The sequence below is a fragment of the Protopterus annectens genome, chromosome 14.part0 (genome assembly GCF_019279795.1).
Source record: "Protopterus annectens isolate FY-2018-M chromosome 14.part0, PAN1.0, whole genome shotgun sequence".
Classification (NCBI taxonomy): domain Eukaryota; kingdom Metazoa; phylum Chordata; order Ceratodontiformes; family Protopteridae; genus Protopterus; species Protopterus annectens.
Genome location: NC_056748.1, coordinates 352,820,117 through 352,839,537, shown reverse-complemented (window position 1 = coordinate 352,839,537; position 19,421 = coordinate 352,820,117). Strand labels below are relative to the sequence as shown.

General features: G+C 42.2%; 1 protein-coding gene across 1 annotated transcript in view; it reads left to right on the top strand.

Annotated features, from left to right (window-relative positions):
- BAG3 (BAG cochaperone 3) overlaps positions 1-18,805 on the top strand; it is a 349,139-nt gene extending 330,334 nt beyond the window's left edge. The window contains exon 4 of the mRNA XM_044056076.1: positions 15,002-18,805. Within this exon, the coding sequence (XP_043912011.1) occupies positions 15,002-16,081 (1,080 nt within the window). The 3' untranslated portion in view covers positions 16,082-18,805. The remainder of the gene's footprint in view (positions 1-15,001) is intronic.
- The last annotated feature ends 616 nt before the right edge of the window (positions 18,806-19,421 follow it).

Here is a 19,421-nt window from a genome sequence, read left to right as displayed (position 1 = left end):
TGGCACATCAACTTGAAGGAAATGTTGGCAGTCCAAAATGCTCTTCTAGCCTTCCAGAATCTTTTGCAACCAGGACATCTTCTGATTTGCACAGACAATACCACAGTCATGTGGTATATAAACAAGCAGGGAGGCTCTCACTCATACCCCCTTTGCAGACTAGCCATGAGTTTATGGGACACAGCTCTAAATCTGAATCTGCATCTTCAAGCTCAATTCATTCCAGGAAAACAGAATCTCTTAGCAGACAGTCTAAGCAGAAATCTTTTGGATCCTCACGAATGGATGCTGGACCCCAACTTATTCAGCAGGATTACGGCAGTTTGGGGTTGCCCTCGGATAGATTTGTTTGCATCCCATCTCAATCATCAGCTGCCTCTCTTTTGCACCAGGTCCTTCCACAAAACAGCTTGGAAAGTGGATGCCCTGTCTTTCAGCTGGAGGAATCTTTCGGGATATGCCTTCCCTCCTCTTCCTCTTCTGCCTCGGGTGTTACTGAAAATAAAACGGGACAAACCCAAGATTATCATTTTGATAGCTCCAAATTGGCCTTGGCAGTTTTGGTATCCAACTTTAAGACACCTGTTCTTGGAACCTCCATGGATTCTGCCTCTGTTTCCTTCTCTTCTGTCCCAGCATCAGGGTCAGATGCTACACTCTCAAATCAAGACTCTTTGCCTGGCAGCTTGGCTCTACAAGGGCCTTTGATTCCTTCTACTTTTCCCAAACAAGTTTTGGATGTTCTCTTAGAAGCTAGGCGCCCTAGCACTAGAAAATCTTATGCTTCTAAATGGAAAAGATTTTGCATTTGGATGCGGGATCGAGGTTCTGATCCTCTTTTGCCTGACATTTCTTCTATTTTACTCTACCTCTCAGACCTTTTGCTTAAAGGCCTCTCCTTTTCTTCCATTAAAATCCATGCTTCTGCTATCTCGGCTCATTACAACACTGATCCCCCCCATCTTCTCTCACCAGCTGGTGAGACAATTCTTGAGAGGGGCTAAGAATTTAAGACCTCCTAGAACTCCTCCTGTTCCTGCTTGGGATCTTAATTATGTTTTGGAAAAACTTACTTTACCTCCCTTTGAGCCTGCAGCTGCTTCGGATATCAAGTTCTTATCCTGGAAGACAGCTATTTTATTAGCTTTGATTTCTGCTAGAAGGGTGTCAGAGTTGCAAGCTCTCATGGCTGTGGAACCATACCTTATTTTCCACCAAGACAGAGTTGCCTTGAGGACCAATCCTACATTTATGCCTAAGGTGATTTCTAAAGTGGCTTTAAATCAGACTATTCACCTTCCTACTTTCTTTCCAAATCCTCAAAACAAAGGGGAAAGGATTTTGCATTCATTGGACGTACACAGACAACTACGGTTTTACCTGGACAGAACTAAAGATTTCAGAAAATCTGATCAGTTGCTTATCTCTTATGCCTCCAGTTCTCTAGGCAAGGCTATCTCTAAACAAACTATTTCCAAATGGATTGCCCATGGGATAAGGTTTTGTTACTCTCACTTTGGGAAGCAGATTCCAGGTACTGTTAGAAGTCATTCTACTAGAGCAGCTGCCACTTCAGCAGCTTTTCTCAGAGGAGTTCCTACCAAGGACATTTTGGAAGCTGCCACTTGGAGTTCAGTGCATACTTTTTCTAAGCACTATAATCTCCCTTTGTATTCTAAGTCTAGGGCAGGTTTTGCCTCTGCTGTCTTGCAGGGTCTTCTGGCTGCCCCTTCTTCTGCATAACCTCCTCCCTCATCACAGCTTTGGGATTCCATCCTACAGTTATGACTGCAACAGTGAAACACGAAGGACATAGTACAGTTGTGTACACCTACCATAAATGTAGATGTTCAAGTGACTTCACTGTTGCAGTCGGTGTTTCCCTCCCAGCAATCCCCCCCCCCCTTTTTTTTTTTTTTTTGCTTCTTCTATCTTCCGCTTCTTTTGTGGTGTACTTGCGTTTCCTTTTTGGACACCTTTTGGTTATTTTGGGGGACTTCTGACATCTGGGGCAAGAAAGGCTGGAGAAGATGGCGTCGGCTGTCAGCGTTATACCTCTGCGTTCTGACGTCAGGGTACTTGCTGGTACAGCCGACGCCGGACCCAGAGTTTGGGATTCTGGCCGACCTCGGGCTGCCTGCCGGCAGGAACACCCTACAGTTATGACTGCAACAGTGAAGACACTCGAACATCTACATTTATGGTAGGTGTACACAACTGTACTTTCCATCTACTCGGACGTCCTTGGTGCCGACCGAGGACGCTAGTAGCTGACACTCTCCTTTCAGGTCCGGGGAGGATAGTCGGACCGATATGTCGGTGTTGACTCTTCCTCTCGGGGCTTCGGCTCGGATGAGTTCGGCTCCTACCTCGGGCTTTGAGCCTATGGTTTCGGTGCGGGAGGGTCACACTATCCATTCGGGTCTGTCTACCCCTTCTCGTCAGAGCCATGGCGCTTTCGGTGCCATGAGGAGAGTCATGTCTCCTAAGACATTGTCCTCATCGGTTCGGCCTTCCCTCTCCCCTCAAGTTCCTGTGTCTGCTTCTTCATCTACTGGTCCCCCTGCGAAGCATAGAGACCCTGAGCCTCAAGTACCCCCACAGGGCATCCCCTGCTCTTCAGAGACCTCCCCAGATCCCCCCACTGAGAAGGTACCCAGGAAGAGATTTGTAAGGGGAGGCACTTGGACTCCCCACAGGAGTATTTGACATCTGACACTGACCTGGATGAGTCAAAAGGGTCCCCTCGATCCCCCTCTGAGGATATCTCCTTTGCAGAGATATTAGAGATCCTGAATCAGAGGGGCGGTTGGAAGTCCAAAACCCCTACTGAGGACGAGTCAGTGCTCTTAAAGGCTTTTGGGTCTCAACCTTCTACTTCTTGGGTGTCTCTGCCTTACGATGAACTTATGGACCTGATCTCTCATAAGGCGTGGGAGTCGCCGGAGGCCATGGAACCTGTCCCTCGGAAGCCGAACAAGGTTATCTCTGCCCCAGTGGACAAAGCCTTTTTGACCAAGGGAGTGCCTGTTGATGCCATGGTGGTAGCTACAGCCACCAAAAAGGAAGTGTCTGAAACATCCGCATCTATCCATCCTCCTAATAGAGAGTCTAGGATCATGGATAGATATGTGAAATGCATGTTATTTCAGCGTCCTTTTCTCTTCGATCGCTAAACTATTTAACCCATTTCACGAGACTCCAGAGAGATCTTCTTAAAGAGCTAGGAGATGTTCTTCAGGGTACGGTAGCTGCAGGGGTGGCCGACAGAGTCAGCACACAGCTTGCTACCCTAAATTCAGTTGTGAACTCGTCCATGCTTCTCGTATCATATGCAGCTGATGGTTCGAGTAGAGCCGCTAGTTCAGGCATTGCTCTGCGGAGACAAGCCTGGATGCGTCTGTTTCTTTGCGGAGCTCATCACTCTCTGGGGCTAAAGTAAAGGAAACATTAACCAGGTGTGAGCAGGAAGGCAAGACCCTATCTGCCGTTGGAGTCCATTTTTCTACCCCTATTCGGCCCTATCCCAAGGGCCTTAGGGCAGAAAAATGTGGTTCCGGAAAGCACAGGGAACCTTCCAGGACACATGTGGAGAAACCCCCTCTAGAGGCAGAGGAGGGGGGTTATAATGGAAGATGCCACCCACATGGCAGAGGGGGTCCGCAGCAACAGGGTGACAGAGGACAGTTCTCTGGTCAGCCCTACCAGTGCCCCTGAAGGGAGGCCCGGCTGTCCTGCTCTGGAGGCAGTCGGGTGTCACTTATCTTTGTACCCAGAAGCCTGGCTAAACATAACGTGTGATACATGGGTGCAAAGCATCATTTCCAGAGGATATTTCATACCATTCTCTACCCCTCCCACTCCTGTATACAGAATCCCAGATGTTCTACCCAGTCTCGGGGAACAAGCAATCATAGAGGTCTACAAATTGCTAGAAAAGAGTCATCCAACCAGTCCCAGCAGACCAAGTTGGATTCTGAACTTACTCAAGATTCTTTTTTGGTACCAGAGAAAACAGGGGACTGGAGACCTATCTTGGACCTCAGCAGACTCAATCAGTTCGTAAAGAAAGAGAAGTTCCGAATGGTCATGCTTCAGTCCATTCTTCCCTTCCTAAGGTAAGGTGATTGGATGTGCTCCATAGATCTCAAGGACTCATACTATCACATAAAGATGAACAGACGCTCCAGGGATCATCTGCGTTTCCGGCTGGGAGCCAATCATTACCAGTTTCGAGCCCTGCCCTTTGGTCTCACTACAGCCCTCAGAGTATTCACCAAATGCATGGCAGTGGTCATGGCTCACCTGAGGCGTCTAGGATTCCAGGTGTTTCCATACCTAGACGATTGGCTCCTCACTGCTACCACCAGGCATCAATTGATTCAGGCAACACAATACACTCTGACACTGTCATCATCTAGGCATTACAGTAAACTTCGAAAAGTGTGCCTTATCGTCATCGCACCATACTGTTTTTATAGGAGCAGAGTTAGATACCACAACCACCACTCTACGTCTTCCAATCAAAAAAGTCTCACTTCTCCGCCAACACATCAACTCACTGGTGTCAAAGAACAAAGCTACAGCAGCAGAGGTCTTGAAGGTGATAGGTTTGATGGCAGCTGCAATCCTGGCTGTACCACTCGCAAGGATACACATGCGAATCTTTCAATGGCTCCTCTTTGCTCAGTGGTCTTACCAGAAACTGCCAATGCACCACATAATTCTCATCACAGATACCTGCAAGAGAGACCTTCGGTGGTGGTTGACGTCTCTTCATGTCACAATCGGAAGGCCCTTTGCCCCCCCCCCCCCAGTAGCCATTGTGACCACGGACGCTTCCCTGATAGGGGGGGGGGGTTTCAGGGAAAGGCTGCCCAAGGCACATGGATGGATCAAGTGTCACATCTGCGTGTCAATGTTCTGGAGTTGAGAGCGGTACTTCTGAAGTTGTAGTACTTTCAGAACATTCTTCCTCTAGGAACTATTGCAATTCAGACTGACAACTTGTCAGTAGTCTGGTACTTGAACAATCAAGGTGGAACCAAGTCTTACCCCCTTTGTCGAGAAGCCCTCAAGGTCTGGCAATGGGCTGTGTCGTCCCAGCGTTTTCTGTTAGCAACGCACATCCTGGGGAAATCCAACGTGATGGCGGACAAGCTAAGCAGGGAGATATTGCTCCCTCACGAGTGGTCTCTCAAACGACAGGTTGCGGAGTTGATTTTCCACAAATGGGTCCAGTCTTGCTGCGACCTCTTTGCCAGCCCCATCAATTCAAAATGCAGAAGCTACTTTCCCCTAATGCCACCTCCGGGACATCCCCCGAGAGATGCACTCATACACGATTGGCCCCCGGGTCTCCTTTATGCATTCCCACCCTTTCCATTGATACCCAGATTTTTACAGAAAGCAAAATTGCTGGGAAGGACTGTTATCTTCATAGCCCCCTACTGGCCTCAACAGATTTGGTTCCTGTTTCTCCACCATCACCTATTGGAAGATTCATGGTTCCTGGACCCAGTTCCGGACCTTTTGACGCACCCGTCAGGGGACCTCTATCCTTCCCTGCAGTCCCTGAAACTGACTGCTTGACTAATCCACTTCACCTAATTGCCAGGCTTCATTCATTTTCAGAAGATACAAGACAAATTCTCTTGTCTTCTCACAAGCCATCCACCAGAAAATTATAGTGCAGTAAGTGGAAAAGGTTCTCAATATGGGCCAACACACAGAAAATTGACCCTTTCCAAGCTCTGCTATCGTCCATTTTAGAATTTTTGACGAAGATTTTTAAGGAAGGGGCAGCAGCTGCTACAGTTAGAGTCCAGTTAGCCACCATCTCAAATTTCTACCTTGGATTCAGTGGCTCGAATGTTATGGGCCATAAGTTATCGAAGACTTTTCTTAAAGGTGTTCTTTACATGAGACCTCCTGTCAAAATTCCTTATTCTCCCTGGAATTTGAACTTTATGCTGTCTCAAATTATTCTCCCCCCTTTTGAACCAGCATCTTCTTGTGATCTCAAATATTTATCCTGGAAAACTATTTTTCTAGTGGCCATTACTTCTGCCCACAGATTGTCAGAACTCCATTATCTGTCAGACCACCTTACATGATTTTCTATGCTGATAGAGTATCTCTCGGAACAAACCCCTCATTTTTGCCTAAAGTCTGTTCTGAATCCAATATCAATCAGGTCATTGAGCTGCCAGTCTTTTTTCCCAACCACTCTAACAAATTGAAATACATGCTGCACAAACTTGATGTACACAGACAGCTCAGATTTTATCTCGACAGAACTAAGGATATTAGAAAATCAGATCAACTTTTTGTATCCTTCTCAGAAGCCAGAAAAGGTAATCCAGTGGCTAAAACAACTTTATCTAAATGGTTATCAGATTGTATATTCTTTGTTTATGCGAATGCTAGCATGCCATTGATACACAGACCTAAGGCTCATTCTACCAGAGCCGTTTCTACGTCTTCTGCCTTTCAAGCTAAATTGCCCCTTGACATTATTTGTGCTGCAACCACGTAGTCTAAGCCTCATACCTTTATCACACATTACAAAGTAGATAAGCCTTACTTGGACAGGTCTTCTTTTGGTTCCACGGTACTGAAAAACGTACTTCCATGAGCCACCCAAGATTGAGAGTGCTAGGGACGCTACCCATCAGTGAGAAAACGGCGAGATTTAACAACTTCACATAAAGAAGTTATGTACTTACCATAACGTTCCATGTGAGTTGTTTATCTCACCTTTATTCTCACGTCCCTCCCTCCTTCCCTCTCCTGGCTGACAGTAGACTTAGAGGCTATATGTATATATATGTGTGTATGTATGTATGTATGTATGTGTATATATATATATATATATATATATATATATATATATATATATATATATATATATATATATATATATTTGCAGCAAACAAGATCTGAGGTAATTTCAGCAGTGAATTGTGGGATAAGGGGCTTGGTCTCGAGCTGCTGGCAAACCTTGAGCTTTGCTATCAGCCGTGTCAGAGCCGAGGATCAGCTCTGAACCCATCAGTGAGAATAAAGGCGAGATAAACAGCTCGCATGGAACGTTATGGTAAGTACATAACTTCTTTTTGTAGCAGACAGACTCAGCAGGACTATCCTCATGCCTTATGAGTGGTCTCTTAAATCAGTGGAAAACATGATCTTCCGCAAGTGGGGTCAACCTTGCTGCAACCAGTTTTCATCCCCCTTCAACAACAAATGCAGCAGGTTCTTTGCCCTTATCCCGCCTCGGGGACAGACCCCAAGAGATGCTCTAGTGCATGTATGGCCCTCCAGTCTCCTTTACGCTTAATTTCCCTTGCCTCCCATCCCCAAATTTCTTCAGGAAGCATTTGCATGATCCTCATTGTTCCCTTCTGGCCTCGGCAGGTATAGTTTCCCTTCCTCTAGTCTCACTTACTACATCCACCTTGGATGCTGAATCCCAGTCCTGACCTCCTATCTCACCCATCAGGACAAATTCACCCAGATATTACAGGCCATAAGTTGTCTACATGGTTTCTCCAATTCTGAAGATGGCTAGATATTCCAGGCTTTCCTCTCCAGTTCGGAAAATCTTAGTCTCTTCCCATTAAGCTTCTACTAGAAAATGTTTATAAGAGTAAATGGATAAGATTCACTGTTTGGGCTCATCAGAATCAATTAGATCCCTTCACAGCTCCGATTCCAGCATTTCTAGGCTTCCTTGCTTGGATTTTCTGGGATGGAGCAAGTTTTTCCACTGTTAAAGTTCAATTGACGGCCATCTTGAACTGTCATATTGGGGACAGTGCTTATCCTTTAGCATCCTCAAAAGTTTGTAAAGCATTCCTTAGGAGTACTTTCTTACATAGATCTCCAATAAAGGACCCCACTCCACCTTGGGACCTCACCTTAGTTTTGCAAGCCTTCGTACGCTCCCATTTTGAACCATCAGCTAAAGTAGCTCTCAAATTTTTTTCTTGGAAAACTGTGTTTTTGGTAGCTATAATTTCTACAAGACTGGTATCAAAACTCCAAGCATTGTCTTCCAATCCACCGTATTTGATTTTTCACAAAGGTAGTGTTAGTTTACGCACAGATCCTTATTTCTTAGCAAAATTTGTCTCTGAAACCAATATAGTCAGTTTGCCGTTTTCTTCCCTAAATTTGAAAATAAAGGAGAATACATCCTTCATCTTCTTGATGTACATAGACAGTTCTGTTTTTACCTGGACAGAACCAAAGCATTCAGAAAAGCTGAACAACTATTTGCTTCTTTTTCTAGTATAAGAATTTGAAGACCAGTTTCTAAAACTACCTTGGGTAAATGGAATACAGATTGTATTTTCTATAATTATTCCTTGAAAGGTATTGCCTTACCTAAACAACTGAAGGCACATTCAACCAGGTCAGTGTCTACATCTTCAGTTTTTTTTGGGGCAAGAGCCTGTAATGACGATATCTGTGCAGCTGCCACTTGGTCTAATATGCATTTATTGCACATTATAAATTGGACATAATTTCCAGAAATACATCTGCCTTCGGGTCCACAGTGCTCTGGAACATCTTTCCATGAGGGCCTTCCAAGGTTACTGTAGCTATGGACTCTGTCCCATTTGTTGAGGAACAAATTAAAATGACAAAATCAGATAGTTATGTACTTACCATAATGTTCCATCTGTATTGTCCATTTTCATTCCTCCTCCAACTTACCTCCCACCTTCCCCATGTCCTTGACCCTGGGAGAGACAAAATGGAAGAGTGGTTAGGAATCCTAGTTCCTTTTTGAGCTCCTAATCTTTCATCTATTACTTTCCTGTCATAGTATGATTATATTAATGTATTACTATAATGTATATAATAGCAGCAAATTCAGTCTGAGGTATTGTAATGGTCAGGGGCATTATGGGTGAGGGAGGAGCTCGAGATTCGAATCCTAGAATCTAGAAAGTGGCCGAATTGGATCAGATTGTCGGATCCAAAACCATTTGTTGAGGGAGAATGAAAATGGGTAACACAGATGAAATGTTATGGTGAGTACATAACTTTTTTTTCTTTTTGTTAAGAAAAATCCGCTTTGAATAACTTAGTTTATTCTATTGCACACATCACTGTCCATTGCTTGCGCATGTGTATGACTGTGTGAATACTTCTTTCAAGGCTGTGGCCATTGGTATTGTTTTAAGGAGGTTTGCTTGGCTGCATCCTCAGAACCTCGCAGGTGATGTAAAAAAAATGAGTTTTAAAATTCTCCCTTGGATAGATATTTAGTGTTTGGCCTTTCTGCTGCAGAGGTGATCAAATAGTGGGATGAAAAGGACCAAGCTGATCCAGGGAAAGATTTTTCAGCCCTCCTTTTCCAAATTGTCCAAGGGATTTTCTTTCTCTCATCCAGTTTCAGTAAAAAACAGAATAAACAGTCTTAACGGAATTTAGGTAGACAAAAGTTTAAGAAGACATGGCAAGGAGGTTCCAGAAGGAAGTTTCAAACCTCCCAAAACCATGGACACTCCAACAAGTCTGACTGTTCAAGATCCCCTCCCACCCTGGCACTTTTTCTCTTCCAGAAAGTCTGGATCTTCATCTTTTCTTTAGCAGCAGATTGCTTCAGGCAAGTGGTATCTGGAAATTATTCATCAAGTTACAGATGGCAGTGATAGGAAAATCCTTCTTTCCGGGGGGGGGGGGGGTCATTCCTCATCCTGCAGATCAGACTCTTGTTTCCACCTGTTCATAATATGCTGTCTTAAGGAATGATACAACAAATTTCTCTGTCCCAGATGGGGAAGGAGTTTTTATTCAGAAATATTCTTAGTCCCAAAGAAAGAAAATGCTTTGAGACCAGTTCTGGATTTTTCATTCCTAAACCTGCTAGTGACGGTGCCCAAATTCAAAATTGTCACTTTACAACCCACTGCCTCTTCTTCCTCCTCTTTCAAGTTTCCAGACTTTTTATTTATTTATTTATTTAACATTTGTTTACCGGTAAAGTCTGACTTGGAATTGAGCCATTTTCAGCGGAAACCCAGGGAGAAATGCTCCAGACGTATGTCTTTGTAACGTGGGAGGAAACCAGAGCACCCGGAGGAAACCCACACAAACGCAGGGAGGACATGCAGACTCTGCACAGAGGGCACCCCAGCCAAGAATCTAACTGAAGAACCTCTTGCTGTGAGGTGACAACACAACTGCTGCACCACTACACCGTCCAAAAGTTTCATCCTTAAAAGATGCTTATCACATTCCTAATCATCCAGATTTCAGGTGTTTTCAAGGTTTTGTGTGTCTGGATCACATTATCAAATGTCCTTCATGGATGCATCTGCAGTCATAACAAGTGGGTTGTCCTGTCGTGGACTATCCACTGCACCAAGAGTGCTCACAGAGTTGTAGCTCATTGCATGGTAGAGGGTATCCACATTTTTCTATATTCAGATGACTTGCTTATCTTTGCAGACTCTTTCAAAATGTCAGGAATGTCTCTGTTGGGTGAAATGTCTCTTGCAAGCTGGGATTCCAAGAAAACATTTAGAAGTCTTCCTTGACTCCTTCACAAAGGATTGTATTCCTAAGATGTCAGCTAGATGCCTCCTTTCAAAGATCTTTTCTTCCATAGAAAAAAAATGGTGTTTATTTAGATCTGTTTCTAAGGTTTTCCACACAGACTTCTGTAATTGCAAGGGAGTACCTCAGGATTTGGGGTCTCATGGCATATACGATTATCATCATACTCCTGGCCTGACAAGAAAGATTCAGTGGTATCTGGAATCTGTTTGGTCCTGGCATCAACACCCTTTATCTTTTCAGATCTCAGTACTGGGGTTTGTCAGAAGAGAAATCACTTAGTGGAGACAAGAGCTATCCTTGTATCAAGATCTCTCCTTCTCCCTCCCTGCTCCAAAGTAGTCCGTCACTACAGATGCTTTAGACTTTGCTTGAGGAGTAGTTTCACGAGAGATAAAAGTACAGGGGTGTGGGATACCAAGGACAGAAGCAAGCACATAAATATCAAGGAGATGCTTGCCCTGATCATGGCACTCAATTCTCTGAACCATTTTTGGTCCCTGGGACCTCTTCAAGTGGTTACAACCAGTACAACAGTGATGTGGTACATCAACAGGCAAAGGGGAACCAGGTCATACCCCCTTTGCAGGCTAGCCATGTTAACTTGGGATATAGCTTCATTACACAATCTCACTCTACAGGCATTCTACGCTCCAATTGCATGACAGACAAGCTATGCAGGACCAGGGCAGACTCTCACAAATGGAAAAAGATCCTGTGGTCTTCCAAGATTTGATCCATCTGTGGGGTGTTCCTCATGTAGACCTGTGCTACCTCGCTGAAATATCAGCTGTCAAAATTGTGTTCCAGGACTCCATGCAGGAAGGCCTGGAAGATGGATGCTTTTTCTCTTCTTTGTTCAGGAATGTTCATGTAGGTCTTTACATCATTTTCTGTAATATCCATTGTACTTTTGAAGATTCAGAGGGAATCTCCCAAGGTCATTGTGATGACTCCCTTCTGGCCTATGCAGCCGTGGTCCTCCCTTCTTTTGAAAATGACTAGAGGCAATTACCACAAGCTTTCTCACAGAATGGCAACAGGGGTGTTTAAACCCAGATATCTGTCATCATTAATTGACAGAATGGATGATAGGGGCGGCGCAGTTGGTGCAGCAGTTAACATTGCCACCTCACAGCAAGTGGTTCTCTGGTTCAGTTCTCGGCTAGTGTGCCTTCTGTGTGGTATCTGCATGTCCTTCCCCCATTCGCATGGGTTTCCTCCAGGTACTCCGTTTTTTCCCTCCCATTCCAAAGACATTTGTGTGGAACATTTCTCCCCGGGCCCCCGATGAAAATAGGCTCTGTCCTAGTCGGACTTTACTGGCCAACAAATGTTAAATCCTTTTAGGCACCTGTTTTCCGAGGACGTGCAGCAGGTACTAATGGAGGCCAATGGATCCTCCTCTTTCAAGGCAGTCACATGTCAAAATGTCTTGAAAGGTGTTTTGCGTACGAGGTCTCTAAGAAAAACATTGGCCCTTACTTGGGATCTTAATTTTGAGTTTAAAAAGCTAACATTTGCTCCATTTCAACCAGCTAATCTGGCTGACTTGAGGCTTTTAACATGGAAAAAAAATTTACTGATTGTTCTTACCTCTGCAAGAAGGGTATCTGAGTTGCAAGCTCTTGTGGTGAGTCAGCCTTACCTCATTTTCCACAAGGACAGGGTTTCTTTGAGATCTAATCCTCCTTTTTTGCCTAAAGTGGTATACAAACTTACTTTAAGCCAAATTATCCATCTTCCTGTTATGGTAAGTTCAACTTACACAGCTGTGCTTTCTCCTTTCTTTTGGAAATGGCCAGGGGCAATTGTCACAACTTTCTCACAGACTTCATCTACTCATGTTAGAACACTGGCGATTGATACTCCATGACATCACTCATTTCAGTTGATTGCCTGGATGATAGGGTTTTAATTCCTTTTAGGCACCTGTTTTATTGAGGATGTGCAGCAGGTAATAATGGAGGCGAGAAAACCTGCTACTAGAAAATAATATATTAACAAGATGAAAATGTTTTCTAGTTGGTGCCAACAGCACAACCAGCACCCATTCAGAGCCAAGTGTTCTCTGGTTTTACAATATTTGTGTGTGTTACTATCTTTTGGCCTTTTTTATTTTTCCATAAACATTCATGTATCAGCCGTTTCAGCATGTGTGCGCATGGACCCCCGTGTTGCAATGCGATCTTGTGTCAAAACGTTTTTGAAAGGTATTTTACAACAAGAGGCCTCCAAGAAAACTGGTGGTCCCTCCATGGGATCTTAATTTTGTGTTAGAGAAGCTAACGCTTGCTCCATTTGAACCATCTTAACTGGCTGACTTGAGGTTCTTAACACAGAAAACAGAGTTTTACTGATTGCTATGACCTCTGCAGGAAAGGTATCTGAGTTGCAAGCTCTTTTGGTGAGTCATCCCTATCATATTTTCCATAGGAACAGGATTTCTTTGAGAGCTAATCCTTTTTATGCCTAAAGTGGTTTCCGAGTTTACTAACCTAAAAATGAGAGATCAAGTATACTCCAAACATTTGATGTACACAGACAACTTGGTTGCTGTGACTGCTGTCTTGACATAATTAAATGTTTCAAATCTTCTGATCAATTGTTCATTTCTTGTGAAGGTAAGAAGGGACATCTGCTGTCAAAACAGATTATTTCCAAATTTCACTTTGACATTTGATTAATGGGAACGTCTGACTGGGTAGAAGCCCATTTTCAGCAGAGGCCCAGTAAGAAAAGCTTGAAAGTATTACAAAACATTTTAAGGATAATAATTTTTACAATCAAAAGTAATACAAGAAACATCTACAGTTTACGTAATTATACCAAATTAGGCATAATATGAAAACATTTGTTAAGAATAGATAAAAGGTATAGTGACTGATTTAATGTTTGGAGAAACTTTAGCCAGTTTATAGAGAAATTAAAGGAACATTAGTATAATACAAACAGGAATTGCAATATAAAGTAAGACAAAGTCAGGCTCATTGTATATTTAGAGAAAGTTGGGGGGATTGAAATAAGAAAGTGACTGAAGAAGGGGGAGAGTAAGGAGGTGTAAGATATGAATAGGCATGTTTAGGGATATAAAGTTTATTCTGGTGTTGAGCGAGAACAGTGACAAACGTTTTATTACCTTTTGCTATACTCACCATAACAAAACTGTTCCAGGCAGGGTCAAGGCCCAGTCTTCCAGGGCCTTGGTTTCATCTGTGGCTTTTAGGAAAGGGTTAGATTCTAGGAGTACTAGAGTACTTTTAGAATCTAACCCTTTCCTAAAAGCCATAGATGAAGCCAAGGCCTAGCTGCTGCTTTGGTCCTCTGTACATACTTTTACAAAGCAGTATATGCTTTGTTCCTTCCCGAAGTCCAGATCAGGCTTTGCTAGGATCATTTTCCAGGGGCTCCTGGACTCTTCTGTTACTAGCTGGGGTAATTTACCCATATAGCTAAGGCTACTGCATCATTGATCAATATGATGAGCATAGTACAGTTCTATAAGTAAACTTACAATAACAGTAGATGTTCAAATGATCACTACTGTAGTAGCCACCACCGCCTTCCATCTTCTTGTTTTTTTTGTTTGGCGTGCTTTTTATGCCATGGTGTGGACATTTATTTTTTTGTTATTCCTAGCTTTGTCTTTCCAGGTCTCAGTTTCCTGCTCTCTGTTGCAGGAAAGCTCTGAAAGGAATGATGCTGTAGTCAGCTCAGCCTGAGCTGCCTGACCCTTTGGGTGCATGGAATGTGTCTTAAAGCTTTGGAAGCTGGCCAGCTGTTAATCCTTGGCAGGATATAACTCATAGCTAAGGCTATTGCAGCAGTTTTCATTCAAACATCTACTGTTATGGTAAGTTTACTTACGCAACTGTACTTTCAGCTAAGTAGTGTGATAATAATGTACATGTGAGAGATAAGACATAGAAGCTCCTGCTTTACCACCTTACTTTCCTCTTCTGGGTTACCCTCCTTCACAGTTGCTGGCAAACAAGTCTCTTCATATTTTTTCATGTTTTTGTCTCTGAAAATGCATATGAGGTACATGTAAGGGGTTACCTAACTGTATACTGGCAGCTAGTATTACTGCATAGTGTTGCAGTTAATATTCTGCAGTTTATAGGTTGTTAGCTTAAGTATGTATTTGGGGCCTTGTATTAATTGGAATGCTGATTGGGGAGGGAGAGGGTGGAGTCACTAGTTAACAGCATATGTAAGAAGCTGTACTACTTAATTTTAAGTCTGTTGTATCTAGTAAGTTTCCTTGCTTGCGTTTTTGGAATAACTTTGACTTTCTTTATCTTGGGGCTTTTTCATAGCAAAACTGTGAACCGTTATAAAAGTGATGTACTAGTGAATGTGGCAAGAGATCCATGCATGGCATTAGTTCATTCAAATAAACATCACTGTAATTTCTTCCCTTTAGGTTTCACCTCATCAGATTCAACAGCCTCAGGAAACATCACCCAAAGTTCAGCCAGAGCCTAAGACAAATTCTTCTGAAAAATATATTCCTATTAATGTAATTCAGATGGAAGCTGATGCTAAGCCTCAGGTTCAAAAAACACACCCTGGTGTACAGAATATTCAAAAGAAGGTTTGGTGTCCTGCCAGAAGTACTCCTCAAGATGAAAAGTGTGTCATTGAGGATCCTGCAGCACAAAAGCCTGTTCAAGAGGAACCTGCACCACCTATACCTGTAGACGTTCCTTCACAGAAAACTCTTCCCACAGATGTTCCTTCACAGAAACCTCTTTCTGCAAATTCTGTGCAACAGAAACCTCTCCTCACAAAAGCTCCACCACAGAAACATATCCCAGATGAAGCTGCACCAGAGAAACCTCTTCCTGCTGAAGGTGCATCACAAAGACCTGGTCCCACGACTGCTCCATTTCAGATGCCTCTTCCTGCGGAAGCTTCATCACAAAAACCTCTTCCTACAGAAGCTCCATCACAGAAACCCAGTAACCTGCAGGAGCCATCTCCACATCCTGGTTTAAGAAAAATTCAGAGTATTGCACATAAGGTACAACAACTTGAAAAAGAGGTTGATGCCTTTAAAGGCATGAAAAATTGCAAAAAATATTTGATTCTTGAAGAAGAATTGACTAAAGAGCTACTTGCTCTGGACTCTGTGGACCCAGAAGGTAATGCTGATGTGAGACTGTCAAGAAAGGATGGTGTTAGGAAGGTGCAGAGTATTTTGGAAAAACTCGAAGAAAAAGGTACTGAAAGTGAAGAGTGTTTGGAACATCAGGAAAATGAAGCAGAAACTGCAGAGCAGATACAAGAAAGAATGGATACTGAGAGTTTGTCGGACAGAGACAATAAGCCTCCCGACAGTATGGAGATTGATACCATGTCAGACAGTGGCAACAAAGCAATGCATACCAGTAATAAACCAGACCACCGGAAGTCAGAGACCCACACATCTAGTGGGGATGCTAATACTGTGAGCAGATTTACCAGTTTAACAAACACATCGACTAGTAATGTGGAACCTTAGCTTAAACAACATAAATTTCTGGTTCACAGAAGTTTTACACAGTTTAATTTAAATGACGTTTACATTGCATGCCTTAAGATTTTCACCTGTTGAGTTAACATCATTTTGGATTCGGACCGTTTGTTCTCTTATGCAATCATCTCAGCACTGAGGGGTTCTGTATCAGATTGATTCAGTGACCTGGGTTTCTCTACTTCCATCTGAACACAGCAGAATAAGTGGTGCTAGACTTTGCTACAGTATCAAGTAGCACTGTTTGATTAAAGTCCATGTGTAGTTTTGTTTCTGTTATCACTTACCTACAACATTACTGTTTCCTAATGTTTGGTCACAGACCGTGCACAAGTCTTTCGAGACTAATGCTAAATGCATCTCCTGACCTCAAAGTTTTGTGTGTCATTTGATGTATTCAGTGCAGTATTATCTAAAGGATTCTTTGATCCTGCATAGTGCTTATTGAGATTAGGACAGATGTTGAATTCCTCATGTAGTTTGGCATGCACTTAGGAGTGTTCATACTTCTGTTGTGAGTACATGTCAGAACTGACACATAATCAGTATGGAGGCAGTACAAAGAATGCATCAGGTCCCAGATGTATGCAGTGAAGGGAGGAAAGTAGCCATGAGTTTAATAAGAATTGTCAATTACCTGCAAGTATGAACAAGCTGAAAATGAGAATTTTTTTTTATGTCCAAAGGACATATAGTGAAATTAGATGTCTGGACATTTAGTAGAGTTAAGTATGTGATTGCCTCTCATTTTAGCTGGAAGGATGGAGTTTCTAAAAGCAGGACAAGAATGCTTTATGTAACCAAGTGCACTGAAAGAGAGGCAGGTGTAATAAATCTCAAATGAGATAGAATGGACTTGAAATGTGTCACACTAGGTTAGCTTCACATTCTTTTTCTTATAAAAATGCAGTGTTTTGTGTATTTCAGGGTTTTGTGGTGCCTTTTTTTATGAATTTGTAAGTTTAGTTTGGAATTATGTCAAGCAACAGTTTGCTGCATCTGGCTGTATCAAAAGCACACTGCAGTACCTGTAGTAGGCAGCTCATTTCAGTGCTAGCTTAAGGACCATATGACTTAATTGAGGGTGTACAAGGACGTGGTGTAAGAGTGCTGCTGATCAGTCAGACAGCCTTAAAGGACACGTAGCCTTACTGTAAAAACAGCATTTGTGGGAAGGATATCAAGTTAAAGTACCCATTATGCCAGGAATACCAGCTCATATTGATAAAAAGAGCATTATTGACATGGACTGTAGGAAGTAATGTTTTAAGAAGTACCTCTGGAATGGCTGTGGTGAGCAGATGAATGAATGTGGTCTGTTGTGTACTGTTTCTCATCATATACTAGATCATCCATTATATGATGTGAATGTGCAACTCATTTTTGGAAGGGTAATGTTTTCAGGGTATGTGCTAGGTCAGCATATCCCAAAGAGCAAAGATATATGAACCTGCTTTAAAGTTTCTGATTTGGGTAAGATACATACATTATGCCAGTTTCATAAATTAGAACGGTCTTAAAACTTCTGTAGTGCCTGTGCTTTCAGAAGGAGAAATGTGGTAGAAGGGTTTCATTTCCTAGGCTTTCTGTGAAGCTCAGTGACACTTTCCTGCTAAGCTAATGGGCTTAGTCATTAAGTATCAAAGCCCAGGCAATTAGAAGGGGAAATGAGGTGGAAGGATTTCAGCCCAGGCTTCCTTTGAAGCACAGTTGCAGTTTGCTGGTGAATTGATATGAATATTGAATTTAAGTATCAAAGATCAAGGGTGAGAATAAACAGCTTTGTGAAGGAGCATGGCAACAGCATTTACAGCACTTTTTTGCTAACAAATAGTTAGTGACTCAGCATGAGAGTTCCAAACAAAGCCGTCGTGAGTTAGTCATCCATTTCTCCATTCTTCAATGAGCCACAAAGCAGCCCGGTGTGGATACATGAGGATTAGGGCATGGTTTTAGGATCAGTTCAACATGTGGCTTGCTGAATTTTTTATTTTAATAAACATGAATTAATAGAACTAATGCCACATATTTGTTATAGTTACCCAGGGCAGTTATAGCAACAATGCACAATTTATAAATGTGCACCACTCTAGAAAGTGTTGGCTAATATGCTATACAGCTTTATATGCAACACCACCACAAGGCTGCCTGCACAGAGGCTCACTATAGTCAAATACAAATCTTACATTGCATGTATGTCCGGAGCTTTGAGCCACAGGGTGCTGTACTTTGCAAGCCCAGGTTTCTGAATTGTAATATACCATGTTGCATTGTTTAACCACAAGTACCCTTTATGGTTAAGCATACCATTTTCTGATTAGGATCTCAGAAATGAATTCCTTGAAATTTATTGATTGCGTTCACTTATCATGAATGTCAGTTCTGGATCTCAGAATCTTAATGAGGTTTACCATACATAAAGACCTGACTTTAAAAAGCCAGTCACACATTGTTAGTTTTATAGTTGTCTCTTTGTTTAGTCATATGCTTCTTTCTCTTATTTTTTAATGTATTTGTTGCATATTCTTAATTTGATAATGTGGTATTCTGCCTTGTTCCACCCTTTCTTAACATTGTCACTGTAACAGCAGTTTCATTTTGGTTTGTAAAATAAACAGACAAAACAGTGTGCAGTAAGTCCTAAGAGTATGTATATGTGTGAAGAGCTTGTTTACAGAAGTTTGATAATAATAAAAAAGTAAGTACAGTAAATTGTTGTAGATTCTTTTAATCACTTAAAACATTTCAGGCATTTACAGCAGCAATGTGTTAAGCTGTTAGGATTCACATGTGTGGCATAACGATGCCACTGTCATTTTTTTTGTTTCTTTTGTTAACCTGCAAGTGAATAGATCCCAAACACTGGACCATTTTCAGTCATGACTTGGGCCAAATGACGACTGACCTACAGCAGTATAATTAACAATTAAAGTGATTATTTCCTGCACCTTGGGACTTGCTTTACTGGTATGGATGTTTTGTTTTTAATACAGCAATGTATGCATGAACAAGAATAAAATTATATAAATACACAGTAGTCAACTAGAAACATACATAGGTATAACACCAAACAAGATGCGGCTAGGATAAATGAACTGTTGGTAAAATAATTCAAGAATATGTCACAAAACATCCAACAGGCCAACCAATGCTGTAGGAAGTCACGACTTCAATTCCATTTTAAAAACTAAAAATATCCTTTATTCCAAGAGGTAAGCGCTTTCATGGTGAAACCACCACTTCATCAGATCATAACAAAAAGCAATGCTTCACAAAACATATATATATATATATATATATATATATATATATATATATATATATATAT